A 25,255-nucleotide genomic window follows, 5' to 3' on the forward strand; every position below is an offset into this window, starting at 1 on the left:
TGGAAGTTTTTCATTTAGTTCTATTCTTAACTGAACGCCAATACACAAAGCATTTGCTTATATTTTATTCTAGTTACTGTATTTTCAAAATATTTTCATTTTTAGTAATTCCTTGTTTTGTGTAGGAAGAATAATACTCTGTTTATAAAACAACAAAGCGTCACCTGTCACCAAAGGCTGGGAATGCGTGCATGGAGGAGGTTGGAGGTAGATTTGTGTAAATAAAGGAAAAGGCCGTAGGGTCAAAGACATTCTGCCACCTGGCGTAGGCTACATATCGGAGCACCATATGTGTTGCGCGGTTCTGTCAAGTGTGACACAGTTCCACCACACGTGACAATGCCCCTTCAACGCTTGGCGCGTTCATACCACGCCTAGTACACTTTCCCCCACTTGGCACGGGCCAGCTGGTGTTCGTAATTTCTGAAAGTCGGCACCCACTTTAACAAAACCTAAAAACATAGTTTTGATGTCGCTTAAAACCGTGATCATGATATTGAATGATAAGAAACAAAATTTAATTGGCATCACAATACTATGACGAGCTGCAATCGATTTTTCACCCCAAGTTTAGTTATCTAAACAATTTTTTTAAGGCAGTAATCTAAAACACATTTTTGATGTCCAGGGTTGAATTTTTTGTCCAGGTTGAAAACACACGATAGAGAAAAAAGCGTGAAATAACCCGAAATTTATCTTTAGAAATCGGTTAGAAATTTCGTACCCTTTTGTGAAGAATGACTTCAAAGAATTCCTTTCCATCAGAAATAAGATAAACACTTGATTAAACAAAAATAGTGATAGAGTACACAAGGCAGTAATTTCTTCCACTAATCCTTTCTTCCACGAATTCTATCAAAATTAGAAAAACAAATACATCTCTGACGAGTTTGAAAATTAATCCAGTGAATAAACAAATATAGAGCCATTGTTCAAACAAAAGCTAAGGGTTTGAAAGGAGATTTAAAAAGTGCCTTTGCAGACAAGCAATTACAGAGAAATCATTCACATTTAAATAGAACTAACAAAGTTTATACACATATTTTTCACGAAAATTTTATATTTCTGATAATGTTGAATAGGTCATACAAGGTACATTTACAAGAAGGATTTTGAGATGGGACAACTAAATAAGACAAGCGAAAAAGGTCAATTGTATGAAACAAATAAGGAGTTACAGCAACAATTACAAAAATTCAAGAACAATTCCGAAGATCCAAAAATGGCTGGTATACCGGGTCTAGGATAGATTTCCTAAATTTCAAGAGTTTCCAATCTGAAAGATAGCAGCAAATTTTGATTAATAAATGGGTATTTATCTGTTACAACGGCCCCACTCAAGAAGTGAAGTTAGGTTAATCCTAATGAAATATACCAAAACATGATGAAAATATAAGACTTTCGAAACAAAGTTGCGCTATATACTTGCTCATTAGGGTGGGGGGTAAAGTATAGTGGATCTTCATGCAAAATGTGTTAGCTATAATTATACTTCACTATAACGGGTCGCTATAACAGATAAGTGCCGATAAACCTTCCTTTTTGGTACAATTGAAACCTTAAAGAAGCACTAAAAAAGAAAGAAGAACTGACCGAAAGATACCACTCTATTTGTCTAGTTAAAAGAACAAATGAATTTTCTTTAGGAAGTATGATTTTTCTATCAATAAAAAGGCGAAGCTCATGAACACAATGAACATTATTAGAAGACTGAGCCAGTCATCTACTTAGTCAAAAAAATTATAAAGAGTACATTGGAAACTTGATATTTAATAAGATTATGAGACTTCATACCAGAACTTTGCCATACACATCCTTCCTATTGACATGGAACAAATACTCCCTGGCCCACCCCCTAACGAAATCCACCGCGTGCCCAAGATTGCACCGGTACTGTAGAGCTCACATTTTTAGTCATCTCATGGTTGGCTTTTAGGGAAATCTTCAAGACATATCTTCGCTCTTCATTGATTTGATACTAGAGGGGAAGTAGCCAGACCAACATTTAAGCTTAGGCAGGGATTACCTAGATTAAGGAGGCCGGTTAAGAATGCTAGTAGAAGATGGTTTTTCGTTATTATGGCATAAACAAATAATTATTATGATGACTTTTAAGTAAGTTGCTAATCCATACAACCATCCTTTATTCCCAATTCAATAACTTCATTAAGTAAATCATACCTTTAAAAACCAAGAACAATCATAACCAAGTCACAATTAGTTTACTAATGTCATTTTGATCAGTCAAGTTCATATTCGCAAAAGTTTTTATGCCAAGCGGTCTTACAGAAAAAAACAAGAGCTACGAGCTTATGTGGCACTTGTGACGAGGTCGGAAGAGCCAAGAGCTCATATGGCATGAGCTCTGGCAAAATTTTAAGAATCAATAGAATGATTTAAAAGGAAAATCAGAGGCTTAATGCTGGTCGGGATATAAATAAGAGCTCTGGGACAAGAGGTCTTTCTAAATATCAAAATTCATTAATTCAAAATTCAAAATTCATTAAGGTCAACCACTCGTAAGTTAAAAATACCTCATTTTTCTAATTTTTCCTCTCCCTTCAACCCCCAGATTGTCGAATCAGGGAAAACGACTTTATCAAGTCAATTTGTGCAGGTCCCTGGCACGCCTAGCAATTTTCATCGTCCTAGCACGTCCAGAAGCACCGAACTCGCCAAAGCCCTGGACCCCCTTAACTCCCCCAAAGAGAGCAGATCCAGTCCAGTTACGTCAATCACAGATCTACGATATTTGCTTATTCTACCCACCAGCTTTCATCCCGATCTCTCCACTCTAAGCGTTTTCCAAGATTTCCGATTTCCCCCTCCAACTCCCCCCAATGTCATCAGATCTGGTCGGGAATTAAAATAACAGCTCTGAGACATGATTTCCGTCTAAATAATAAATTTCATTAAAGTCCGGTCACCCGTTCTTAAGTTAAAAATACCTCAATGTTTCTATTTTTCCGAATTAACACCCCCCCACTCCCCCAAAGAGAGTGGAATCAGTCCAGTTCTGTCAATCACGTATCTAGGACTTGTGCTGATTCTTCTCACCAAGTTTCATCCCGATCTCCACACTAAGCGTATTCCAAGATTTCCCGTTTCCCCCTCTAACCTTTCAATATCACCAAATACGGTCGGGATTTAAAACAAGAACTCTGAGATACGAGATCCTTCTAAATATCAAATTCCATTAAGATCCGATCACCCATTCATAAGTTAAAAATACCTCACTTTTTCGATTTTTCCTCTCCCTCCAGCGCCCCAGAAGGTCGAATCGGGAAAAGGACTGTTATCAAGTCAATTTGTGCAGGTCCCAGACATGCCTACCAATTTTCATCGTCCTAGTACGCTCAGAAGCACCGAACTCGCCAAAGCACTGGAAATCCCCCCCAACTCCCCCAAAGAGAGCGGATCTGTTCCAATTATTTCAATCACGTATCTAGAAGATGTACTTATTTTTCCAGCAAGTTCCATCCCGATCTCTCCACCCTAAGTGTTATCCAAGATTTCTGGTTTTCAAGATTTCTGTTTCCATCCTCCAGCCCCCTATGTCCCCGAATTCGCTTCGAATTGAAAATCGAGCATTTGAGACACATGATCTTTCTATACATCAAGCTTCATTAAGATCCGGTAACACATTCGAAAGATAAGATACCACAATTTTCACATTTTCCAAGATTTCCAGTTTTCCCCTCCAACTCCCCACAATGTCACTGGATCTGGTCAGGATATAAAATAAGAGCTCTGAAGCAGAAGAATCTTCTAAATATAAAATTTCACTAAGATCTAATACCCTGTTCGTAAGTTACAAATACCTCATTTTTTCTATTTTTTCCAAATTACCCCCCCCCCCTCCAACTCCCCCAAAGAAAGTGGATCTGGTCCGGTTATGCCAGTCACGTATCTTGGACTTCATCCTGATCTCTCTACTCTAAGTCTTTTACAAGATTTCTGGTACCCCCCCCCCAACTCCCACCAATGACATTGGAACCATTCGGGATTTAAAATAAAAGATCTGAGGTCCTTCTAAGTATGAAATTCAATTAAGATCCGATCACTCCTTCGTAAGTTAAAAATACCTCATTTTTTCTAATTCTTTAGAATTAAACCCCCCCCCCCAAATCCCCCAAAGAGAGCAAATCTGTTCCAGTTATGTCAATCACGTATCTAGGACTTGTGCTTATTTTTACCACCAAGTTTCATCCCGATCCCTCCACTATAAGCGTTTTCCAAGATTTTAGGTTTCCCCTCCAACTCCCCCAATGTAACCGAATCTGGTCGGGATTTAAAATAAGATCTCTGAGACACGATATCCTTCTAAATATCAAATTTCATTAAGATCCGATCACCTGTTCTTAAGTTGAAAATACCTCATTTTTCCAATTTTTCCTAATTAACCGTCCACCCCCCCCCCCCAGATGGTCGAATCGGGGAAACGACTTTTTCTAATTTAATCTGGCCTGGTCCCTGATGCCTACCAAATTTCATCGTCCTAGCTTATGTTGAACTCCCTAAACTAGCAAAACCAGGACAGACAGACAGACCGACAGAATTTGCGATCACTATATGTTACTTGGTAAATACCACGTACAATAATCATTATCCACGAGTATTCACTTCGGGGTTGCCAATCTTCCGCAACGTGTTTTACATCTCGGAGTGCCGTATATGCCGCACAATCCCACCAGACGTGACAAAATCCGCGAAACATTCGGCACAGTCCCGCCAAGCTTTGCACGTGGCAACCCGTGTACGTGATTTTTGAAGGTCGGTAAACCTTCGATCTATGCTTGGCCATTTTTCACCGTTAAAACACTCTTTGTCACCAATATTTCCTCTTCGTTTCATTGGACTGTTATAAAGGCTCGTATTTAATATTATTCAGATTGTTCTATTGACAAAATTTTGCAGCGCGGAAGCACTAACAACAACCATCACGACGAAGATGTATAATTTAACTCTTCTTAAGAAAAATTGGATTAATTCACTCCTGTTTTGAAGACTAAAGATAATCTCAAAGGTTTTACCTTTCGTAACAATAATCATGACAAATGTGTAGGTTGGATGATGCTTCCAACAAAAAACGCCCTTAAGGATCCAAAAATATGACTACACGCTCTTCATGGCACTTGGAAATAATCTCGGGCTACGTTTGACACGCACTACATGCACGATTTACTAAAGTAGGCAACTCCTCATAACACGGTTATAATGTACATATCTTACAGGGTCCAATGTAAACAAAGATTATTTCGTATATACTAAAATTATTTATGCATTATATTTTCTAAATGGGGCTAGGCGTTTAACCACCCCTTCCCCGAGAATGGACCCGCATAAAATACGTGATTTTGAAGGTTATTTATGTATCTGAAGACTCAATGAGAGTTGGGACGTTTACACATTACAATGCACCCTTTGAGGTATCTCCTTCCCTCCCTAACCAGCCGAAATACTTTTCAGGTATAAAAAACTTCACTGTCTTAGGTCTTAGGTCAATTCCCTGTTGTTTTACAATTCAAAACGTTTGCATATAAGGGCTTTAAGCCTCCAGAGAACCTCATTGTAATGAGTTTCTCTGGTTGTTTTGTAGTTAGGGAGGGGATGCCTAAAAAGGTACATTTTAATGCCAAAATATCTCAATTATCATTGAGCCTTCAGATAAATACATAATTAGTTCTACGTAAGAGACAAGGGGAGGGTGAAGGTAGAGATCGATATATAATCCCCAGGACCTTATCCAGGATTTTTGTTTGTTTGTTGTTTTTTGGAGGGGGGGGTAATTTTCTGGAAGGGGGTGCAGAAACTTGAAAAATACATCAAAAATACGAAACTGATATTTAATCCCTCTTGATTTCTGGGAATATTTTTGGTTTACGCTGTTAATATGAAAGTAGAGTAAAATCAAACTCCAAAATGAACAGAATTCATTCTGTATAGAAGGGGGACTGCTCCTTCCTCATCCCAACCTCATAACCGAAGAAACTTCGGAGGGGCTCATTACATCAGAAATTGAGAGTTATAGCCATTTTTATAAGCTGTTGGAGACCAACCTGCCACAGGGCGTATTTTCAGGAGGGTGGGGGTATTTTCCACAGAGGGGTAGCTTCCATGGGGAAAGGGTGCTTTCGAGGGGGTGGGCGGTAAACGCCGGCTCCCTTTTTACACATGAGGTGAAAATACGACGACCGGGATTATATCAAGTAATTCTTACGAAGCATTCACCTTGTTTGTAAATTCGTATTATTCAAGCCACGGTGAATAGTCAAATAAACACTGAAAAGCCAGTAAAGTCAAGCAACCCGGAATCCGGAAAGTACCCCAAGTTTCTTACAATCGTATTACCAAACGATGTGGCTCTTTTTTGTAGTCCGATAAACGTTTGCAATTGCGGATATTTTTCAATACCTATACCCCTATTTAAAATGTATTTTTTAAGTCGTTTATGGGTATTTAGTTGAAACAAAAATGTGACGTATGGCAACATATACAAAAAATATATAGTTAGGGCTATATATTTGTACATTCAGGGGGAGGGGTTTGGGGTTAATTAAAGTGAAGGAATTTTAGGAATAATATCAGTAATCCTACAAAACTAAAATATTTGCTTATATTATTTCTAAAGACACTTCACTGTACCCCCCCCCCCTCCTGAATTGCAAATATATAGCCCAAATTATAAAAAGTGGTATAGTATAACGGAAAAGACGCACAGTGGCTATTAAAGTGTTGTAATGGTAAGATAAAATTCTATTTTATATTAAATTGGGACTTCTATACTAATGTAACAAATTCTATTATTTTGTTGCTTTTGGCACGAAGCGTAATTTGATCGAATGTTTTCCGTTTTACGGAAAAGTTTATATTTCTATATGTGAGTTGACATTCAAACAACTTTGATTATATAAAAAACTATAGTGAAAAGTCTACCTTTTTTGAAAGCTCCGTCTTCAGAAAAGGAATATTTCATTTCCACTGTCATTCTTATCTAAAAATGACTAAACCGAAGGTGAGATTGAGGTAGTTTAACAGAATTTATGCTTCAGTTAGTGCGATCGTCTCGGGTTATAATCGTTCCAATGAGGTGTGTAACCGCTAATATTATCCTTGGTCACGCAAAAACCGTACTTGTAGACATATTTTGAACTTGTGCATTAATAGAGCATTTTTATTCTCTAAAATAATGATTAGGATTCAAAGCGAAAAATTGCTGGAAGGCGTGACTCAAATTAACACAAGCCTTCTTTTTTAATAATAAATCATCCTTAATATAATTATTCTGGAAGAGTTTTTCCAAGTTGTAGCTTAAATTAGAACGTTTTTTAATGACTAATAAAATACAAAAAAAAGGATAGCCAACCAGTGGTATTATTGAGAAAAATTAAAGGAATATAGTCCTCTCGCATTCCTCAAGATTTTTTGAAAAATAAAACTCGTCATAATGCTACTAAAAAAAAGTTTTTCAAAGAAGAGCAAAGAGCCATATTAAAAGCTAAAGTGGGCAGAAATAAAGTCATGCAATAAATCAAACTTAAAGCGAACAGAAATTACTGTGAATGAATAATGAAGCACAAGTCAAATACAAAATAAAATGGATAAATTAAAATTGATAATCAGGTAATACTATGGACGGACAAATGAAACATGAAACGAAAAGAAATTAAAGCAAATGATCAAGTCAAATTTAATACGAATAGTAATACTACAAATAAAAATAGAATTATCATTCCCATAAGCCCTCTAAAATCTAGAGTGTTATTTTTACACTTTACTAAAAACAAAATACACTTTAACTAGTTTCTCTTTATTTTCGTTCCAATGTTAAAAATCAATACTGAAAACAATTTATGTTTTCGGTGAATTTAACAATGCGAGTTTTAAACAATTCAAGCAGCGTGTTACTTACTTGGAATAAGATCAGTAACAGAAAAACAAAACACAAGTTAAGGATAAAAATTAAGAGCTATCAAGAATAAGAGAAATGAGGCTTGGGTCTCATTTGGGCTTATCTGAAAACAACAGGGTGTGCTATATTTCTCAAAGCCTCAACAACAAAATACAAAAAAGAAACAATACTAGAAAAAATCAAAAATATTAGACCAAAGAGAAAAGAAGAAAAGTGGAAAAACAAAGGTTGAAGCTAAACATAGTCAAATTTGGAACAAGCAGACGACACTACATCTTTCCACGGAGGAGATGGATGGCATCGAAGATTTTTATTTAGGAAGATGATTTTAGTCTCACATCTAAATGGATTTTCCCAAAGGATTGGGGGGAGTAGTGAGGGCATTAGGCTTTCTAGAAGCCTCATATGAGGTATATTATTGGAGCTAGTATCCCCTCAAGACGTTATTACGCACACCTTGGTCTTACGCAATATTATAGCGCACCTGTAAGGATATAGTGCACCTCTATGTTATACAAAAGGGAATGTTTTCTGTGAAATGGAGGTGTTAATTACGTAATAGGGTTTTTTACTTCTTTTTACTACGTAATAGGACTTGTTAGAGTCCGCAGGGAAGTCCGTGTTGCAAGAAAAATTTATTATGATCTAATATTTACAAGTGAAGATGACGCAATCTTACATGACTTGTTTTGGTTCTCCGTAAGTGTTACAGGATATTGCCCCTTTAAACAATTAAAATCCATTTTACAAAGCTCTGCTCCCTCTCTACCCCCATTAATAGCCAAATTGTCTAAATGTATCCTAGCAACTTCCATTGCCTTGAGTTAATGCCCTGCGACAAGGACTGCATACTTGAAGCACAAAAGTCCTGTGTCAAAACAAAAGCATTGTACACCATTACAATCCCTTAAATCTGAATTATGTTTTGCACCCTCTTATTCCTCTCACCTTTTAAAACAAATTCCTTTTTAAACTTTGTAACATTTAAATCTAAACTTTCTATAAATAAAACCACTGACCCACTCCATTTTCATTATTAAAAATACTTACTATCCAATCAAAAAAAAAAAAAAAAAAAAAAAAAAAAAAAAAAAAAAATTAAAATTTTCTAAGTCCAAGTTAAGATCCTGCATCTCCGTTTACAGGTAATACGAGTACACCTCACCCGACTTTTAAAATTAAAACTTTATTTGAGCAATAGATGCTTTCAAACTGTCTTGCCGCCTCCCAAATCTGCCTAAAATAATTGGCCGAAACTTGCTTACAGAAAAGTGTACTATGTCAACAGGATCAGTATGGTTACTACCAGTTGTAAGTGTATTGAAGGGGTTTCCAAACTCGGCTCAAAAGACTCAAATATTGCGCAAAGCGGAGTTTCCTAAATAAAAATCAGGAAATGCAGGGTTGAACCACTTCTACTTTGTCCTGCTCCCCCTATTCACGCTCACTTTTGGTACTAGGCACGGCCTGCTCCTACACTTTATTTGGATCGTTAGTTAATAGCTCATAGTCTACTCAAAGTCCTTGTCAAGCCCTATATCAGTAAGGAAACTATCTAAATTGAAAACAGGGGGAGCTAGTCTATTTGAATTCACCCCATACTTAAACCCTATTCACGTTCACTATTCTTCGTGGCCTGCTCTAACTGTTTCAATATCCTCATATAGGCTGTATTACCCCTTGAGATGATGGTATGTGAAACTAAAAAATAATAAAGGCTTATAATCTCATTGTAAAACAATCGATTCCATCCTGAAAAAGAGTTTATATTAGGCTGAGAAACAATATAATATTAGTCTGTAAATGTTTGAGGGGGAAAGTGACCCTTTGGATATGTTGAGACCACACTGGCTCAGATTCTTTGAACTCGCTAATGCCCCATACTTATCTTTCTTTCCTCGGTACAGTGAGTATATCGCCATAGACCACCGAATAGAATGTAACAGTAGCTGGTAAAATAACTACTACTACTACTACTACTAACAGCACACTTTAACACCAAAAGCCTGAGACAAACACAGCTATCCAGACTCCTCCTCCGTCCAAATCTATACTTCAACAAAAACATTTCTGGGTTTAAAATTTCAGACACGCTACACAAGGTGTTAATGCAATAATTTGTTTATGAAACTTATCCAACTTCCATAGAAATGAAACTTATCTACTTTTTTCCACAGATTTCCCCGGGAGACTATCATAACGAAAAACTGTATTTTAATTTCCTAAGAAGACTTCAGAATTAAAAATAAATGAATAAAATGAGAAGCTTACAAGTAGGAAATATTAGCTGATATAATCTTAGAACTTCTTATTATTGACTAACTGTTTTAAAAATTGACATTTAATATTTAAGAATTTTTAGGTGATAAGAATATTAAAATCTACATTCCGAATTTAAAAAGAATTAAAAATAATCAGAAGCTCCGTCGTGCGTAATCTTTATCGTGACTCAGAGGGCAGAGTCCTAACTTTACACTTATAATTGGAAGAAAAAGTTTTATACTTTTATAAGTATTTATAGGTGTATAATATTTATGCCAACGCAAAATATATGTTTATTTTAATTCCGTTTCCTTTTAATGCTATGAGAAAGAGCTGTTGTAAAACTAAAATATTCCTCCCGAGAACCATTAAAGAAAAATAACAATAAAAAAATAAAGCAAAAAACAACAACAAAAAAGCGCTACTAAACCCTGGGATTCTGTTGTCAAACTTATCATTTAGCTTCAGCAAAAACTAGTAAAAACCAAAAATGTATTTATTGGCTGTTGCACTGTTTTGATTGTTTGCTAATGTACTATTGATGGCTGATATATACATTTTGTTATTGTTCATACTAGTTCGACACAATTTAGTGCTTTTGTCGGCCAGGGTAGGAGGTAGTGGTGCAGGTGGCAATGTACTACCGCACAAAGAAATAAACAGTGTTTTTTTTGTTGTTTTTTTTCCTTCTAGTGCAGACAAATAGGTAAGAAAGTTTTTTCGTGTGATTTTTATCTAAATCAAACATTTCGTGGTAACGAACCGAAAATAAGGAGTGACCCTGCTCAATAGGGATCGAAACTCTAAAAAAACGAAATTTGACATCAAATATATAAGCTTCATCAAGTTTAGTCTTACCCATCAAAAGTTACGAGCCTGAGAAAATTTACCTTATTTTAGAAAAAAAGGAAAAAGAACCTCTTAAAAGTCATAGAATCTTAATGAAAATCGCAGCATCAGATTCAGCGTATCAAAGAACCCTGCTGTAGAGGTTTCAAGCTCCTATCTGCAAAAATGTGGAATTTTGTATTTTTGCCCAGACAAAAGATCACGGATGCGTGTGATTTGTTGTTAATTTTTTCCAGGGGTGATCGTTTCGACCCAATGGTCCTATAATATTGCGAGAGGGCTCATTCCAACGGAAATTAAAAGATCTAGTGCCCATTTTTAAGTGACCAGAAATTGAAGGGCAACTAGGCCCCCTCCCACACTCACTTGTTTCCCAGACTCATTCGATCAAAATTTTGAGATAGCCATTTTGTTCAGCATGGTCGAAAAACCTAATAACTATGTCTATAAGGATGACTTAATCCTCCCACAATCTCCGGGGAACCCTGCCCGTTGTTTATATATAGTATTGAATATTGGGAAGTATAGCCTTCTGACGTCTTCAGGTTGGATTTTTTTCTGGTTAGGGGGCGGAGTCGAAGGGTTACGTGGAACAACCTTTCCATTGAGGAATTTTTCATGGAAAAGAGAATTTTTAATGAAGGGGGAACCGAATTTTACAGCATTATTTAAAAACGATCAGAAATTAAATTTGTTTAAAAATATGTTTTTTCAACTGCAAGTATGGAACCACATTAAAACTTAAAAGAACACAAATTATTACGTATATGAGAAGCTTCACCCTCTCGTAATCTCAATGAGAATCACACCATCAGATTCAGCATATCAGAGAACCCTACTATGGAGGTTTCAAGAGGCATCACGAATGCATGTTAATTTGTTGTTGTTGTTTTTTTGTTTTTGTTCTTTTCAAGAGTGATCGTTATCCAGATATTGGTTCTCGAAGAGGTGTAGAAGGCTCATTCAAAGAGAAGTTTTATTGCCTCTTCACAGAAAGAAAGTGTTATTGCCTTTTCGAATAACTAAACGAATTGAAGGGTAACTAGCCCTCCCCTCCAAGTCCTTTTCTCCCCAAAGATATCTGATCAAAATTTTAAAATAGCCATTTGATTCGGCACAGTTGAAAGGTCCAATATTTAAGTCTTTATGAATGACATGACGCCCTAGTCCCTGCGGAAAAAGTTATATGTTACGCAATGTGCTCGGTGCTTAGTGGATTATTTAAATGCATGTGTTGTTATTAAAGCTTCATTTTTTTCGTTTCTTTTTTATTATTTCTGTTTCTATTGACTAGGGTCACTTTACTTCCCGGTCAATACCATAAAGGATTTTGTTCATGAATTTAAATGTTCTAAGACAAAGGAAAGCAAAGCATTCCCTGGAAAAATTGATTTTGCTAAATGTATCAGTCGCATTTGTCTACCCCACCGTTTTGATTACTGTTGTCACGAAAATCGCCACATTTTTCCTTTCTTGTCCCTATCTTATCAAAGCATCTACCGAAATTTTCCCTAAAATCTAATAGCTTCAAAATCCAGCAGCTCAAAAACACATTCTTGTGTTTTAATGTATTAAATAAAATAAATAATTGTGTTTAGCTCAAAAACACATTCCGTGCTGGTAATGTATAACCGTTTCTATTTCCCTCTCCTATACCAAGTTTACCAAGGCTAAGATACCATGTATCCCTATTTCCACCAGCCTGGGAATTAAAATCCGTAATAAAAATACCATGTTTCCTCCTGGGAATGATGTCTATTTGGTCCTATAACGGAAATTAATCTGAGTCACTACTACTATCGGTCCTATAAGAGCATATACTCGTATCATATTTACCTTACATAATTGGTTCATAAAATGAGCAACAAGAATTCTGTTGGTTATACCTTACCCATCTAAGTAAGACTGGGACTTTCTTTATTCATCATGAGCCCTAGTCCTTACCTATAAACCCCATTCCTCCTAACTGAACAAATACATTCTATATCAGCTAATTTCATATTTCGCATTCCTGGAAGATGAGTTTCTGACGCTCCTAACAAATCAATTTCAAAACTTCTCAATTAGCCAGTCGAAATGTCGTCAATACGATAGTTTTCCTTAACGTTGTAACGTTCCAAGTCTCCATTTTCATATTTTTAAAACCATGGATATTGGAACAGTTTCAAGAAAAGTAATGCGTCCTAGAGTACAGGTCAGGGTCTACTACTTCTTTTCAAGTCAGCCTCTGCTCTACATCTGTCATGTGTCCTGAGTCTAATGTTCAGCTCTTTCTTTTCTCCGCTTTTCTAAAAGTATGCTATTACCTTATAGTGGTCGTTTATGCTGGTTGGCTTTAAGCATAAAGGATTTCATATATACTAGAAATTTTCATAAAAAGTGGATTATTTTGATACATATATTGTTCTCAAAGCTTTGTTCTATTATTGTTATTATTTCTGTTTCTGTTAACAAGGACAGCTTTTTACTTTCCCTTGATTATCCAGAAGAATCTGATTCACGCCTGTAAATATTATACTACAAAGGAGGGGGGGAACATTCGCCCTACGAAATCTATTTGTTAGATACATCATTTGTGGTCTTCTGTCCCATCATTTTGATTGGGGTTGTAACGAGAATTGCTAATTTTCCCCTTTTTATTTGTCCCTGTTTTATCAGAGCGTTTACTGCCATTTTTCTTAAAATCTAGTTACTTCAAACCGCAGCAACTCAAAACCCTTTTACAGAAAAATTCTTTTGATTTTGGACGATAGGTGTAATAGGCCTTGCAATCCTAACCTCTTAAAAGATTTAACTAAATAAACACCAATGCTTATCCAAAAACTAAACAACAAGCTATTTATTTTAGAAACTACACCCAAAGTCATACTTCCAAGAAATGTCACCATTGCAAGAGTAACGCAAAATTCGCACAAGGTGGGATTTAATTTCTTATAAGTGCAAACAATAAGCCGTTTTGTTTAACCCGGTTGAACAAGAAAAACTAGTTGAAAGAACCGAGGACACAATAAAAGAAAAGTCATTCATTTTCAGAATGTTTTACAATATTATAATAAAAATGCGTCTCAAATATACTAAGCAAGAGGTGCATGGCCGCCGGCAGGTGGGAGGGCATCGCCCCCAGGAAATTTGGGTCTATAAAATAATTATAAGGAAACCAAAGGGAGAGAACAGAATAGGGAAAAACCATGGAAAAATGTGTACTGCCCCATTGTTGGCTGCCTGCCACTAGATTTTGGCCCTTAATAAGGAAAACGAAAGTTCTAATTTGTGACAAAGTGACACCTTTTCAGCTTTACATAAACATTTTCCTATATGGTTTGGTTTGAGTAACAAAAAAAATCAAATTCTTCATAGTAATGAATGTTAAGTAAATACCGATCCTTGTCAATAACGAAAGTTCAAGAGTCTAACTGTTTATAAAATTCAATCAAAGAATCAGCTTTTTATGGTAATCCTAAATATGTATTTGTTTATTAGTAATTAGTGCAGTTATTAGTACGCAAGAAAGTTCGTATAACTATAGAAAACAACACAAGAGACACAACATAATAAGGGGCAATCTCGGTTAAAAAAAATATGCCGTCAACTCTTGCTTGCATAGCAAAAGCACCCACGAGCTGATATACAAAGCCACTGTAATCAGGAATGTTTCCCCTTAACGGAATGCTGGGAATTTCTGTATTTTTCGTCCTGAACGGATACCTTTTTTGTGTTTTATTATCATTTTTTCCCCAAGAGTCACAAGACGTCACTTTGAAAAATATTTAGTTTATTACAGTTATGAAGTATAAAGGTGTCAAAAATATTGGTTTTTGGTATTCAAAATTAAATTAAAAATATTGAATTAAAACTTTTTATTTGATTTTCTTAATCTTACTTTTAATTTTTTACTTTGAGCAAACTACTTTGATAATGCGTTACCTTTTATAAACAGAGAGTCTAAATGTATAAAATATTTTGTTGTTCGATAACCAAGTTCAAAACTGTCGATATCGTTAAAAAATATCCTTCAAACGCTTTGGCATTGCACAACAGAACTGAATGGTGGGAGTTTATATCTTTTGTGGGAGTTTATATTTTTATTATTTTGTGTATTTTTTGTAATTACTTGCTTTTTTCATTTTTATGTACTTTTACTTTAATTGACATAGTTTTTCCATTGCTTTTAGAAAATGTTTGTCTCTAAGCTTCATTAAATAAAACAGGAACTAAGAGCTCATAGGGCACTTGTAACGAGGTCGGAAGAGCCAAGAGCTAAGAGCTCATATGACATGAGCTCTAGCAAAATTATAGTAAGCAAAATAATCATAAACAATAATATAAAAATATAATAAGCAAAATAATCAACAAATTGATTTAAAAGAAAAATCAGATGCTTAATGCAGGTCGGGATTTAAAATAAGAGCTCTGAGACACGAGGTCCTTCTAAATATCAAAATTTATTAAGAACCAATCACCCACTCGTAAGTTAAAAATACCTCATTTTTTCTATTTTTCCTATCCCTTCAGCCACCCAGGAGGTCGAATCGGGAAAAACAACTTTATCAAGTCAATCTGTGCCGGTCCCTGACACGTCTACCAGTTGACGCCGCCCTAGCACGTCCAGAAGCACCAAACTCATCAAAGCACTGGACGCCCCCCCTAGCTACCCCAAAGAGAGCGAATCCAGTCCGGTTACGTCAATCACGTATCTACGGCATTTGCTTATTCTACCCACCAAGTTTCATCCCGATTTCTCCACTCTAAGAGTTTTCCAAAATTTCAGGTTTCCCCCTCCGACTTATCCCAATGTCACCAGATCTGACCGGGATTTACAATAAGACCTCTGAGACATGAGTTGCTTCTAATATCAAATTTCACTAAGATCCGGTCACCCGTTCTTAAGTTAAAAATACCTCAATTTTTCTCATTTTTCCAAATAAACACCCCCCAATCCCCCCAAAGAGATCAGATTGAGTCCAATTACGTCAATCGCGTATCTAGGACTTGTGCTTATTCTTCCCACCAAGTTTCATCCCGATCTTTCCGCTGTAACCGTTTTCCACACTTTGTAACCGATCTCCACACTAAGCGTTTTTCAAGGTTTCCTGTTTCCCCCTTCAACTCCCCCAATATCACTGGATATGGTCAGGATTCAAAATAAGAGCTCTGAGACACGAGGTCCTTCTAAATATCAAATTTCATTAAGATCCGATCACCCATTCGTAAGTTAAAAATACCTCTATTTTTTTTAATTTTTCCTCTCCCTCAAGCCCCCACATCGTCAAATCGGAAAAATGACTGTTATCAAGTCAATTTGTGCAAGACCCTGACACGCCTACCAGTTTCATCGTCCTAGGACGTCCAGAAGCACCGACCTCACCAAAGAACTGGAAATCCCCCCAACTCCCCCAAAGAGGGCGGGTCCGCTCCAATTATGTCTATCACGTATCTATAACTTGTGCTTATTCTTCCCATGAAGTTTCATCTCGATCTCTCAACTCTGTCCCCTCTGATCTCCTCTAGCCCCCTTTGTCCCCGGATCTGATTCAAATTGAAACTGGACCATCTGAGACATAAGATCTTTCTAAATATCAAGTTTCATTAAGATCCTATCACCGATTCGTAAGATAAAGCCACCTCAATTTTCACGTTTTCCGAGATTTCCGGTTCCCCCCTTCAACTCCCCCCAATGTCACTGGAACTGGTTGAGATTTAAAACTAAAGTTCAAAAGCATAAGATCCTTCTAAACATCAAATTTCATTAAGATTTGGTTGTCAGTTCGTAAGTTGAAAATACCTCTTTTTTATCTTTCCGAACTACCCCCCCCCCAACTCCCCGAAAGAGAACGGATCCAGTTCGGTTATGTTAGTCACGTATCTTGGACTTGTGTTTATTCTTCCCACCAAGTTTCATCCTAATCATTCCGCTTTAAGCGTTTTCCAAGATTTCCGGTCCCCCCCAACTCCCCCCAATGAGACTGGATCTGGTAGGGATTTAAAATAAGATATTTGAGTTACAAGGTCCTTCTAAATATGGAATTCCATTAAGATCCGATCACTCCTTCGTAGTTAAAAATAGCTCATTCTTTCTAATTTTTCAGAATTAACCCTCCCCCCAAACTCACCCAAAGAGAGCAGATCAATTCCAGTTATTTCAATCACGTATCTAGGACTTGTGCTTAGTTTTTCCATCAAGTTTCATCCCGATCCCTCCACTCTAAGCGTCTTCCAAGATTTTAGCCCCCCCCCCAAAAAAAAACTCTACCCAATGTCGCTGGGTCCGGTCTGGATTTAAAATAAGAGCTTTGACACACAATATCAAGCTAAATATTAAATTTCATTAAGATCCAATAACCCGTTCGATAGTTAAAAATACTTCACTTTTACAATTTTCCGAATTAACCGTCCCCCCACTGCCCCCCAGATGGTCGAATCTGGGAAACAGCCATTTCTAATTTAATCTGGTCCGGTCCCTGATACGCCTGCCAAATTTGCTTATCTGGAAGTGCCTAAACCAGCAAAACCAGGACAGACAGACCGACAGACAGACAGACAGACAGACCGACCGACAGAATTTGCGATCGCTATATGTCACTTAGTTAATACCAAGTGCCATAAAAACAAGTTATTTCAATTGAAAGTAAGGAGCAACATTAAAAAGTAAAACCCAACAGAATATGAGGGGGGTTACCCTATTCTCAAAACCTCGCTCTTCACACTACAGTTTTTGGTGTATTAAAAAAAAACTTGTTGTTCTAATTAAACGAACCTTATGTTTAAGGAGTCGTTCTTAAAGAATAAAGACAAAATTTAAACTTTAGCTTAAAGGGTTGAGTAAGGTGTTGAGGAGGGTGCAACCCCTACATATGTGTAATAATTTCTGTTCGTCTTAAGTTTTAATGTTGCTCCTTACTTTCAATTGAAAAATCTTGTTTTTTTTATTTAATTCCTGATCATTTTTTAAATAACGCCTGGATACCTGGCTCCACCTCCAGGGAAAAATCCCCCTCCCCACAGAATTATCATTTGGACAATTCAATCCCGGAGAAACATTTACCCCGGACAATTATCCTTAACCGCTCAACGCGTAAAATTAAATCGGTAAAGAGAAAATAAGAAATACAAAGAAATCCCGTATAGGAATTCTGGTGAAATCACCCAGTGTAAAATCTCCCCTGAAAAGTTCACCAGCGGGAAAACTCCCTCTCCATGGATAATCCTCCCTGTGTTTCATACAAAAAAGTATGAATACTTCCCAATAACAAATAATATATGTAAACAATGTGGACATTCTATAACTTAAAAACCTTTTCCTAGAGGATGTAGGGGGTCATTTTATCTTCAAAGACATAGTTATTGGGTCTTTCAACTATACTAAACAAAAAAGCCATCTCAAAATTTTGATGGGACGATTTTGGAGAAAAGTGGCGGGGAAGGGCGCCTAGGTACCCTCCAATTTTGTTTGTCCTTGGAAAAGGGCACTAGAACTTTTCATTTCCGTTAGAACGTGCCCTCTCTCAACATTCTAGGCCCACTGGGTCAATACGATTACCCCTGGGGAAACAAAACAAAACAAATAAACACGCATCCGTGATCTTTCTCCTGGAAATAAAATTAGATCTACGTTGCATGGGCAACTTGAGGTGTTGCGGCAACCTTTGTTCGACTTCGCCGAGTAAAGTGTTGTGAGAGTCAAACTTGGGTTTTGTTTCCTCTCTTCAATTAAACGCTGAAGTTGTTAATCTGTAAGGGTCTTAAAATAAATACTAGGCACAACAGCTCACAAAAGTTGCAAACCGCTCATTGCAACTAGCAAAAGTTGCAAACACCTCATCGCTGAAGGTGATTGTAGCCTAACAGCCGATTATTATTTCCAAATCCCCTATATGTCTTACCACTGGAACCAAATTGGTCTTACCATCAAATATACCAGAAACAAATAATAGGTACACCAACTAGCAAAAGTTGCGAACCACTCATTGCCGAAGATGATTATGAGCTATCAGCCGACTGTTGCTTAAAACTCCCCTATATGTCTCACAATTATTATCGGCCTATTTTTGGTTTCAGTGTGTACTTTACTACTGAAATTGTCAACCCCTTTAAACTTTCAAACTGGTATATCTCATGAAGGATTTTTTCTATCAAAGAATGGATGACATATAACTTTGATCAGCTCATCAAGAGCTATCGACTACCGTCAAAAAAAAAATCTATCTGTCTTAGTTCAAAAGTTTGACTTTTTTGCCGTGGGCCAAGTTTCTAACGTCAGCACTTAGAAAGGAGCAACAGATAAACTCTAATTTCTTTAGCATTGAGAGAACTTTTAAAGTTTCAGAGGCACTTCTGATACCATTTCTATATATTTTTGGTTTCAGTGTATACCTTACTACTAAAGTTGTCAACCCCATTAAACTTTCAAACTGATACAGTTCATGAAGGAATTTGTCTACCAAAAAATGGTTGACATACACTTTGATCAGCTAATCGAGAGAGAAAGGAGTAAAGGATAAACTCTAATTTGTTTAGCGATGAGAGAACTTTTAAAGTTTAAGAGGCACATCTGATGCAATTTCTCTGCCGCAATCCCAAGTGCAAAAAAAAAGAATGATAAAATCAGCTGAATTCACGAACAGAAATGGGTAGAAACAATGGATTTTTGGCCCCTTGCAAGAGTTCTACGAAGCTTTCCAAAATACAAAGTTATATTCATCAATCCGGCCTAAGGTCCACACTTTCCGTAAAAACCGCAGAGGTTAGACCCTTATCACTTTCTAGGAATAACCTGAAATCGGGGTACTATGAAAAAAAGACGACAAAATCAAAGTGTTGCCCTCGCAACACAATTACAGAATCCCGCATTTTTGCAGATATGAGCTTGAAACCTCTACAATGGGGTTCTTTGGTACACTAAATCTGACGATGTGACTTTCATTAAAATTTTATAACTTCAAGGGGGTCTTTCCCCTTTTGTTCGAAAATCAGACACAATTTCTCAGGCTCGTAGCTTTTGATGGGTAAGATTAAACTTATATATTTGGAATCAGCATAATAAGCCAATTCTTTTGATATATCTATTGGTATCAAAATTCTGTTTTTGACAGTTTCGGTTACTATTGAGCCGGATCGCTTCTTACTTACAGTTCGTTACCATGAACTGTTTTATTACACATCAAAATCCAAACAGAGATCATTGAAATAATGGTCGTTTTTCAGCATTACATAAGCACTGTATTTAGGAAATTTTACTGTTTTATGAAATGTAATTAAATAAATAGAAAAAGGTTTTTCAGCTAAAGTAAGGAGCAAGGTTAAAACTTAAAAATACAAATTACTCTGAATATATGGGAACTGCCCCCTTGTCAACGCCTAGCTCATTAAAAAAGTTTTTTTAGTGCTTTGGTTTTTTTTCAATTGAAAATTTTCTTTAAAAATCTGGACAAAAGCCAAACTTCAGTAAAGAGTAAGGAGTTAAGGAGCAGACAGCCCCCTTCATATAAATAATAGCCTATTCAAATAGGTTTTAAATCCGTTCCTTGCTTTCAGTTCAAAAGCTCTTTTTTTATTTAACTTCTGATTGTGTTCCAAATCATACCTAGTCCTACCTGATATATAATCTAAGGTACCGGTCCCTTAAATCCTAGGTTAATTGCTTTTAAAACATGTAAATCAATAATTGTACGTTGATTAGTACCGTCCTAAATTTAAATTTGCAATTTTAATTCTGGATATATATTGGTATATACGTAAAAAATTGGTGAGTAAAAGTAATTTTGGTAAAAACTCCTTGTTAATAATACTACTAAAGACTTTCGGTTGGATGAAAAGGAGTGTTTGTATTGGTGGAAATTCTATGAGACTTTCTGATCTTCTGAAGCCGTCACAACCTCTACAATAGGATTATCTTATCCATAAATATGTTACATATATTTGTTTAAATACATTGAAGTACTTCATATAAATATAAAAAGGAAAAATGTTAACATTTAAAGTTGCTGAAAATTAGGTTCCTAAAAGCATTTGCCACCCCAAAGAAATTTCCTGGCGGTGCTGATGAGGGTCTGCCTTGTCTTTTCCACCTCTGTACTGGTAGATATGGGAATGCAACATTTTAGCTGTATAAAGAAACATTCATATTACATTCCTACTCCCCTACCTTTTTCAACGTTTATCTGAAGCCTCATGAAGAGTAAGCAGTTAACCCATTAAATATATTTTTTTTTGAAATTTACTCTACCCCCAACGAAACAATTACCCACCCTCCCTCATTATAGCTGATGCGCAATTACAGATCACCAAACATAGCCTAATTTAACTACAAATAAAGCAAATCCACTTGGTTGAATCCATTACTGCCACCGTTTGGCATTACTTCTTTTGCAACTGGGAAGCCTAAAATATAGTTATTGGAACTTTTAAATAAATTAGCTTCTCAGAATTTGTCATGTATTACAAATTCGTGTAAAGTCGTAGTTTGCTGCCCTAAAATGGAAGAAAACAAGACTTTCCAAGACTTTCCAATCTGTACGGTGGTGACTTAAAAAAGAGCTTTGGATTTATGTTTGAAAGAGCACAATTCGAATTATCTTGGACCTTCGGTTTGATACAATCACCCCTGGAAAAACAAGAGCTAAGAGCTCATATGGCACTTGTGACGAGGCGAGAAGAGCTAAGAGCCAAGAGCTCATATGGTATAAGCTCTAACAAAATTCTAAGAATCAATAGATTGATTTAAAAGGAAAATCAGAGGATTAATGCCGGTCGGGATTTAAAATAAGAGCTCTGAGTCACGATGTCCTTCTAAATATCAAAATTCATTAAGATCCGGTCACCCACTCGTAAGTTACAAATACCCCATTTTTTCCAATTTTTCCTCTACCTTTAGCCCTCCGGATGGTCGAATCTGGGAAAACGACTTAATCAAATCAATTTGTGCAGCTCCATGACACGCCTACCAATTTTCATCGTCCTAGCACGTCCAGAAGCACTAAACTCGCCAAAGCACTGAACCCCTCCCCCCTAACTCCCCCAACTTGTACTTATTCTTCTCATCAAGTTTCATCCCGATCTCTCCACTCTAAGCGTTTTCCAAGAATCCCGATTTCCCCCTCCAATCCGTTCCAACTATGGAACGGATAATCACGTATCTAGAACTTGTACTTATTCTTCTCATCAAGTTTCATCCCGATCTCTCCACTCTAAGCGTTTTCCAAGAATTCCGATTTCCCCCTCCAATCCGTTTCAATTATGGAACGGATAATCACGTATCTAGAACTTGTACTTATTTTTCTCATCAAGTTTCATCCCGATCTCTCCACTCTAAGCGTTTTCCAAGAATTCCGATTTCCCCCTCCAATCCGTTCCAATTATGGAACGGATAATCACGTATCTAGAACTTGTACTTATTCTTCTCATCAAGTTTCATCCCGATCTCTCCACTCTAAGCGTTTTCCAACAATTCCGATTTCCCCCTCCAATCCGTTCCAACTATGGAACGGATAATCACGTATCTAGAACTTGTACTTATTCTTCTCATCAAGATTCATCCCGATCTCTCCACTCTAAGCGTTTTCCAAGGTTTCTGTTTCCCTCCTCCATCCCCCTATATACCCGGATCCAATTCGAGTTGAAAATGGAGCATCTGAAACATAATCTATCCAGTTCTTGTCATCCAGTTTTCTATTGGACATAGATACCAAATTTTGCAGTTCTAAAATACCCGAACTAGATTTTGGCAGTATGATGCCGGCGAAATCTGAAACATAATATCCTTCTATATATCAAGTTTCATTAAGATCTGATCACCTATTCTTAAGGTAAAAATGTCCTAATTTTCACATTTTCCAAGAATTCCGGTTTCCCCCTCCAGCTCCCCCCAATGTCACAGGATCTGGTCGAAATTTAAAACACGAGCTTTAAACCACAAGATCCTTCTAAATATCAAATTTCATTAAGACCTGGTCATCCGTTCGTAAGTTACAAATACCTCATTTTCCTGGATTACCCCCCCCCCCCCTTCAACTCACTAAAGAGAGCGGATCCGGTCCGGTTATGTATTCATGTATCTTAGATTTCTTCCCATCCACGTTTTTATTCTTCCCATTAAGTTTCACCCTGATCTCTCCGCTCTAAGTATTTTCTAAGACTTCCGGTCCCCCACCCCCCGCCCAACTGCCCCCCCCCCCCGCAATGACGCTGGATCCGGTTAAAATTTAAAATAAGAGATCTGATTTACGAGGCCCTTCTAAATATGAAGTCTCATGAAGACCCGATCACTCCTTCGTAAGTTAAAAATACATCATTTTTTGTAATTTTTCAGAATTACCCCCCCCCCAATAAAGTGGATCCGTTCCAATTATTTCAATCACGTATCTAAGACTCCTGCTTATTTTTCGCACCAAGTTTCATCCCAATCCCTCCATTCTAAGCGTTTTCCATGATTTTAGGTCCCCCCTCCCAGACTATCCAGTTTTCTATTGGACATAGATACCAAATTTTGCAGTTCTAAAATACCCGAACTAGATTTTGGCAGTATGATACCGGCGAAATCTGAAACATAATATCCTTCTATATATCAAGTTTCATTAAGATCTGATCACCTATTCTTAAGGTAAAAATGCCCTAATTTTCACGTTTTCCAAGAATTCCGGCTTCCCCCTCCAGCTCCCCCCAATGTCACAGGATCTGGTCGAAATTTAAAACACGAGCTTTAAACCACAAGATCCTTCTAAATATCAAATTTCATTAAGATCTGGTCATCCGTTCGTAAGTTACAAATACCTCATTTTCCTGGATTACCCCCCCCCCATTCAACTCCACTAAAGAGAGCGGATCCGGTCCGGTTATGTATTCATGTATCTTAGATTTCTTCCCATCCACGTTTTTATTCTTCCCATTAAGTTTCATCCTGATCTCTCCGCTCTAAGTATTTTCTAAGACTTCCGGTCCCCCACCCCCCGCCCAACTGCACCCACAATGACGCTGGATCCGGTTAAAGTTTAAAATAAGAGATCTGATTTACGAGGCCCTTCTAAATATGAAGTTTCATGAAGACCCGATCACTCCTTCGTAAGTTAAAAATACGTCATTTTTTCTAATTTTTCAGAATTAACCCCCCCCCCCCCAATAAAGCGGATCCGTTCCAATTATTTCAATCACGTATCTAAGACTCCTGCTTATTTTTCGCACCAAGTTTCATCCCAATCCCTCCATTCTAAGCGTTTTCCATGATTTTAGGTCCCCCCCAGACTCCCCCAATGTCACCAGATCCGGTCGGTATTTAAAATTAGAGCTTTGAGACACGCTATCCTTCTAAATATCAAATTTCATTGAGATCCGATCACCCGTTCGTAAGTTATGAATACCTCATTTTTCTAATTTTTCAGAATTAACCCCCCCCCCCCAACTACCCCAAAGAGAGCGGATCCTTCCCGGTTATGACTATCATGTATCTAGGACTTGTACTTATTTTTCCCACCAATTTTCATTACGATCCCTCCACGCTAAGTGTTTTCCAATACTTTAAGTTTCTCCCTCCCAACTCCCCCCTCCCCAATGTCACCAGATCCAGTCGGGATTTAAAATAAGAGCTCTGAGACACGATATCCTTCCAAAAATCAAATTTAATTAAGATCTGATCAACCGTTCGTACGTTAAAAATACTTCATTTTGACCCGATGGTCAAATCGGGAAAACTACTATTTCTAATTTAATCTGGTCCGGTCCCTGATACGCCTGCCAAATTTCACCGTCCTAGCTTACCTGGAAGTGCCTAAATTAGCAAAACCGGGACCGACAGACAGACCGGCTGACAGACAGACAGACCAACAGAATTTGCGATTGCTATATGTCACTTGGTTAATACCAAATGTCATAAAAACAAATAAACATGAATCGATGACGTTTCTTCTGAAAGAAAAAAATACAAAATTCCACATTTCGAAGATTTGAGCTTGAAACCTCTACGGTAGGGTTCTCTCATACGATGCATCTAATAAAGGGATTTTCAATAAGATCGCTTGCTTTTTTGGGGGTGTTTCCCTTTTTTTTCAAAAATCAGGCGAATTTCTCAGATTTCTGATTTTTGGTGAGTAACCATTAAACTGAAAGAATTCCATATATCTAGAATCAGCACAAAAGCCAATAGTGCCAGTGAAGCAATTTTCATGAGAATTCCAGTTTTAGCTTTGGTGAATATTGGCCCAATGCACTTTCTCCTTCCAGTTTTTTTTTATCACAGACTATTTG

At 37.0% G+C, this 25,255-nt stretch overlaps 1 protein-coding gene across 8 annotated transcripts in view; it reads right to left on the reverse strand.

Annotated features, from left to right (window-relative positions):
• LOC136025960 (UNC93-like protein MFSD11) overlaps window positions 1-25,255 on the reverse strand; it is a 159,998-nt gene that overhangs the window by 99,124 nt on the left and 35,619 nt on the right. The window contains exon 1 of one of the 8 annotated variants that reach the window (XM_065702079.1): window positions 13,802-13,906. The exons of 4 other annotated variants lie outside the window; for them this stretch is intronic. Coding sequence is in view for 2 of the 4 variants with exons in the window: in XM_065702072.1 (XP_065558144.1) it covers window positions 165-252 (88 nt within the window). In the remaining 2 variants the exon portion in view is untranslated. Of the gene's footprint in view, window positions 1-164; window positions 268-6,936; window positions 7,029-10,183; window positions 10,284-13,801; window positions 13,907-25,255 lie in introns of those variants that run through there. 3 more of the 8 variants (XM_065702078.1, XM_065702076.1, XM_065702072.1) reach the window with 3 other exon arrangements.

This window comes from Artemia franciscana, chromosome 4 (assembly GCF_032884065.1).
Source record: "Artemia franciscana chromosome 4, ASM3288406v1, whole genome shotgun sequence".
In the NCBI taxonomy this organism is placed as follows: Eukaryota; Metazoa; Arthropoda; class Branchiopoda; order Anostraca; family Artemiidae; genus Artemia; species Artemia franciscana.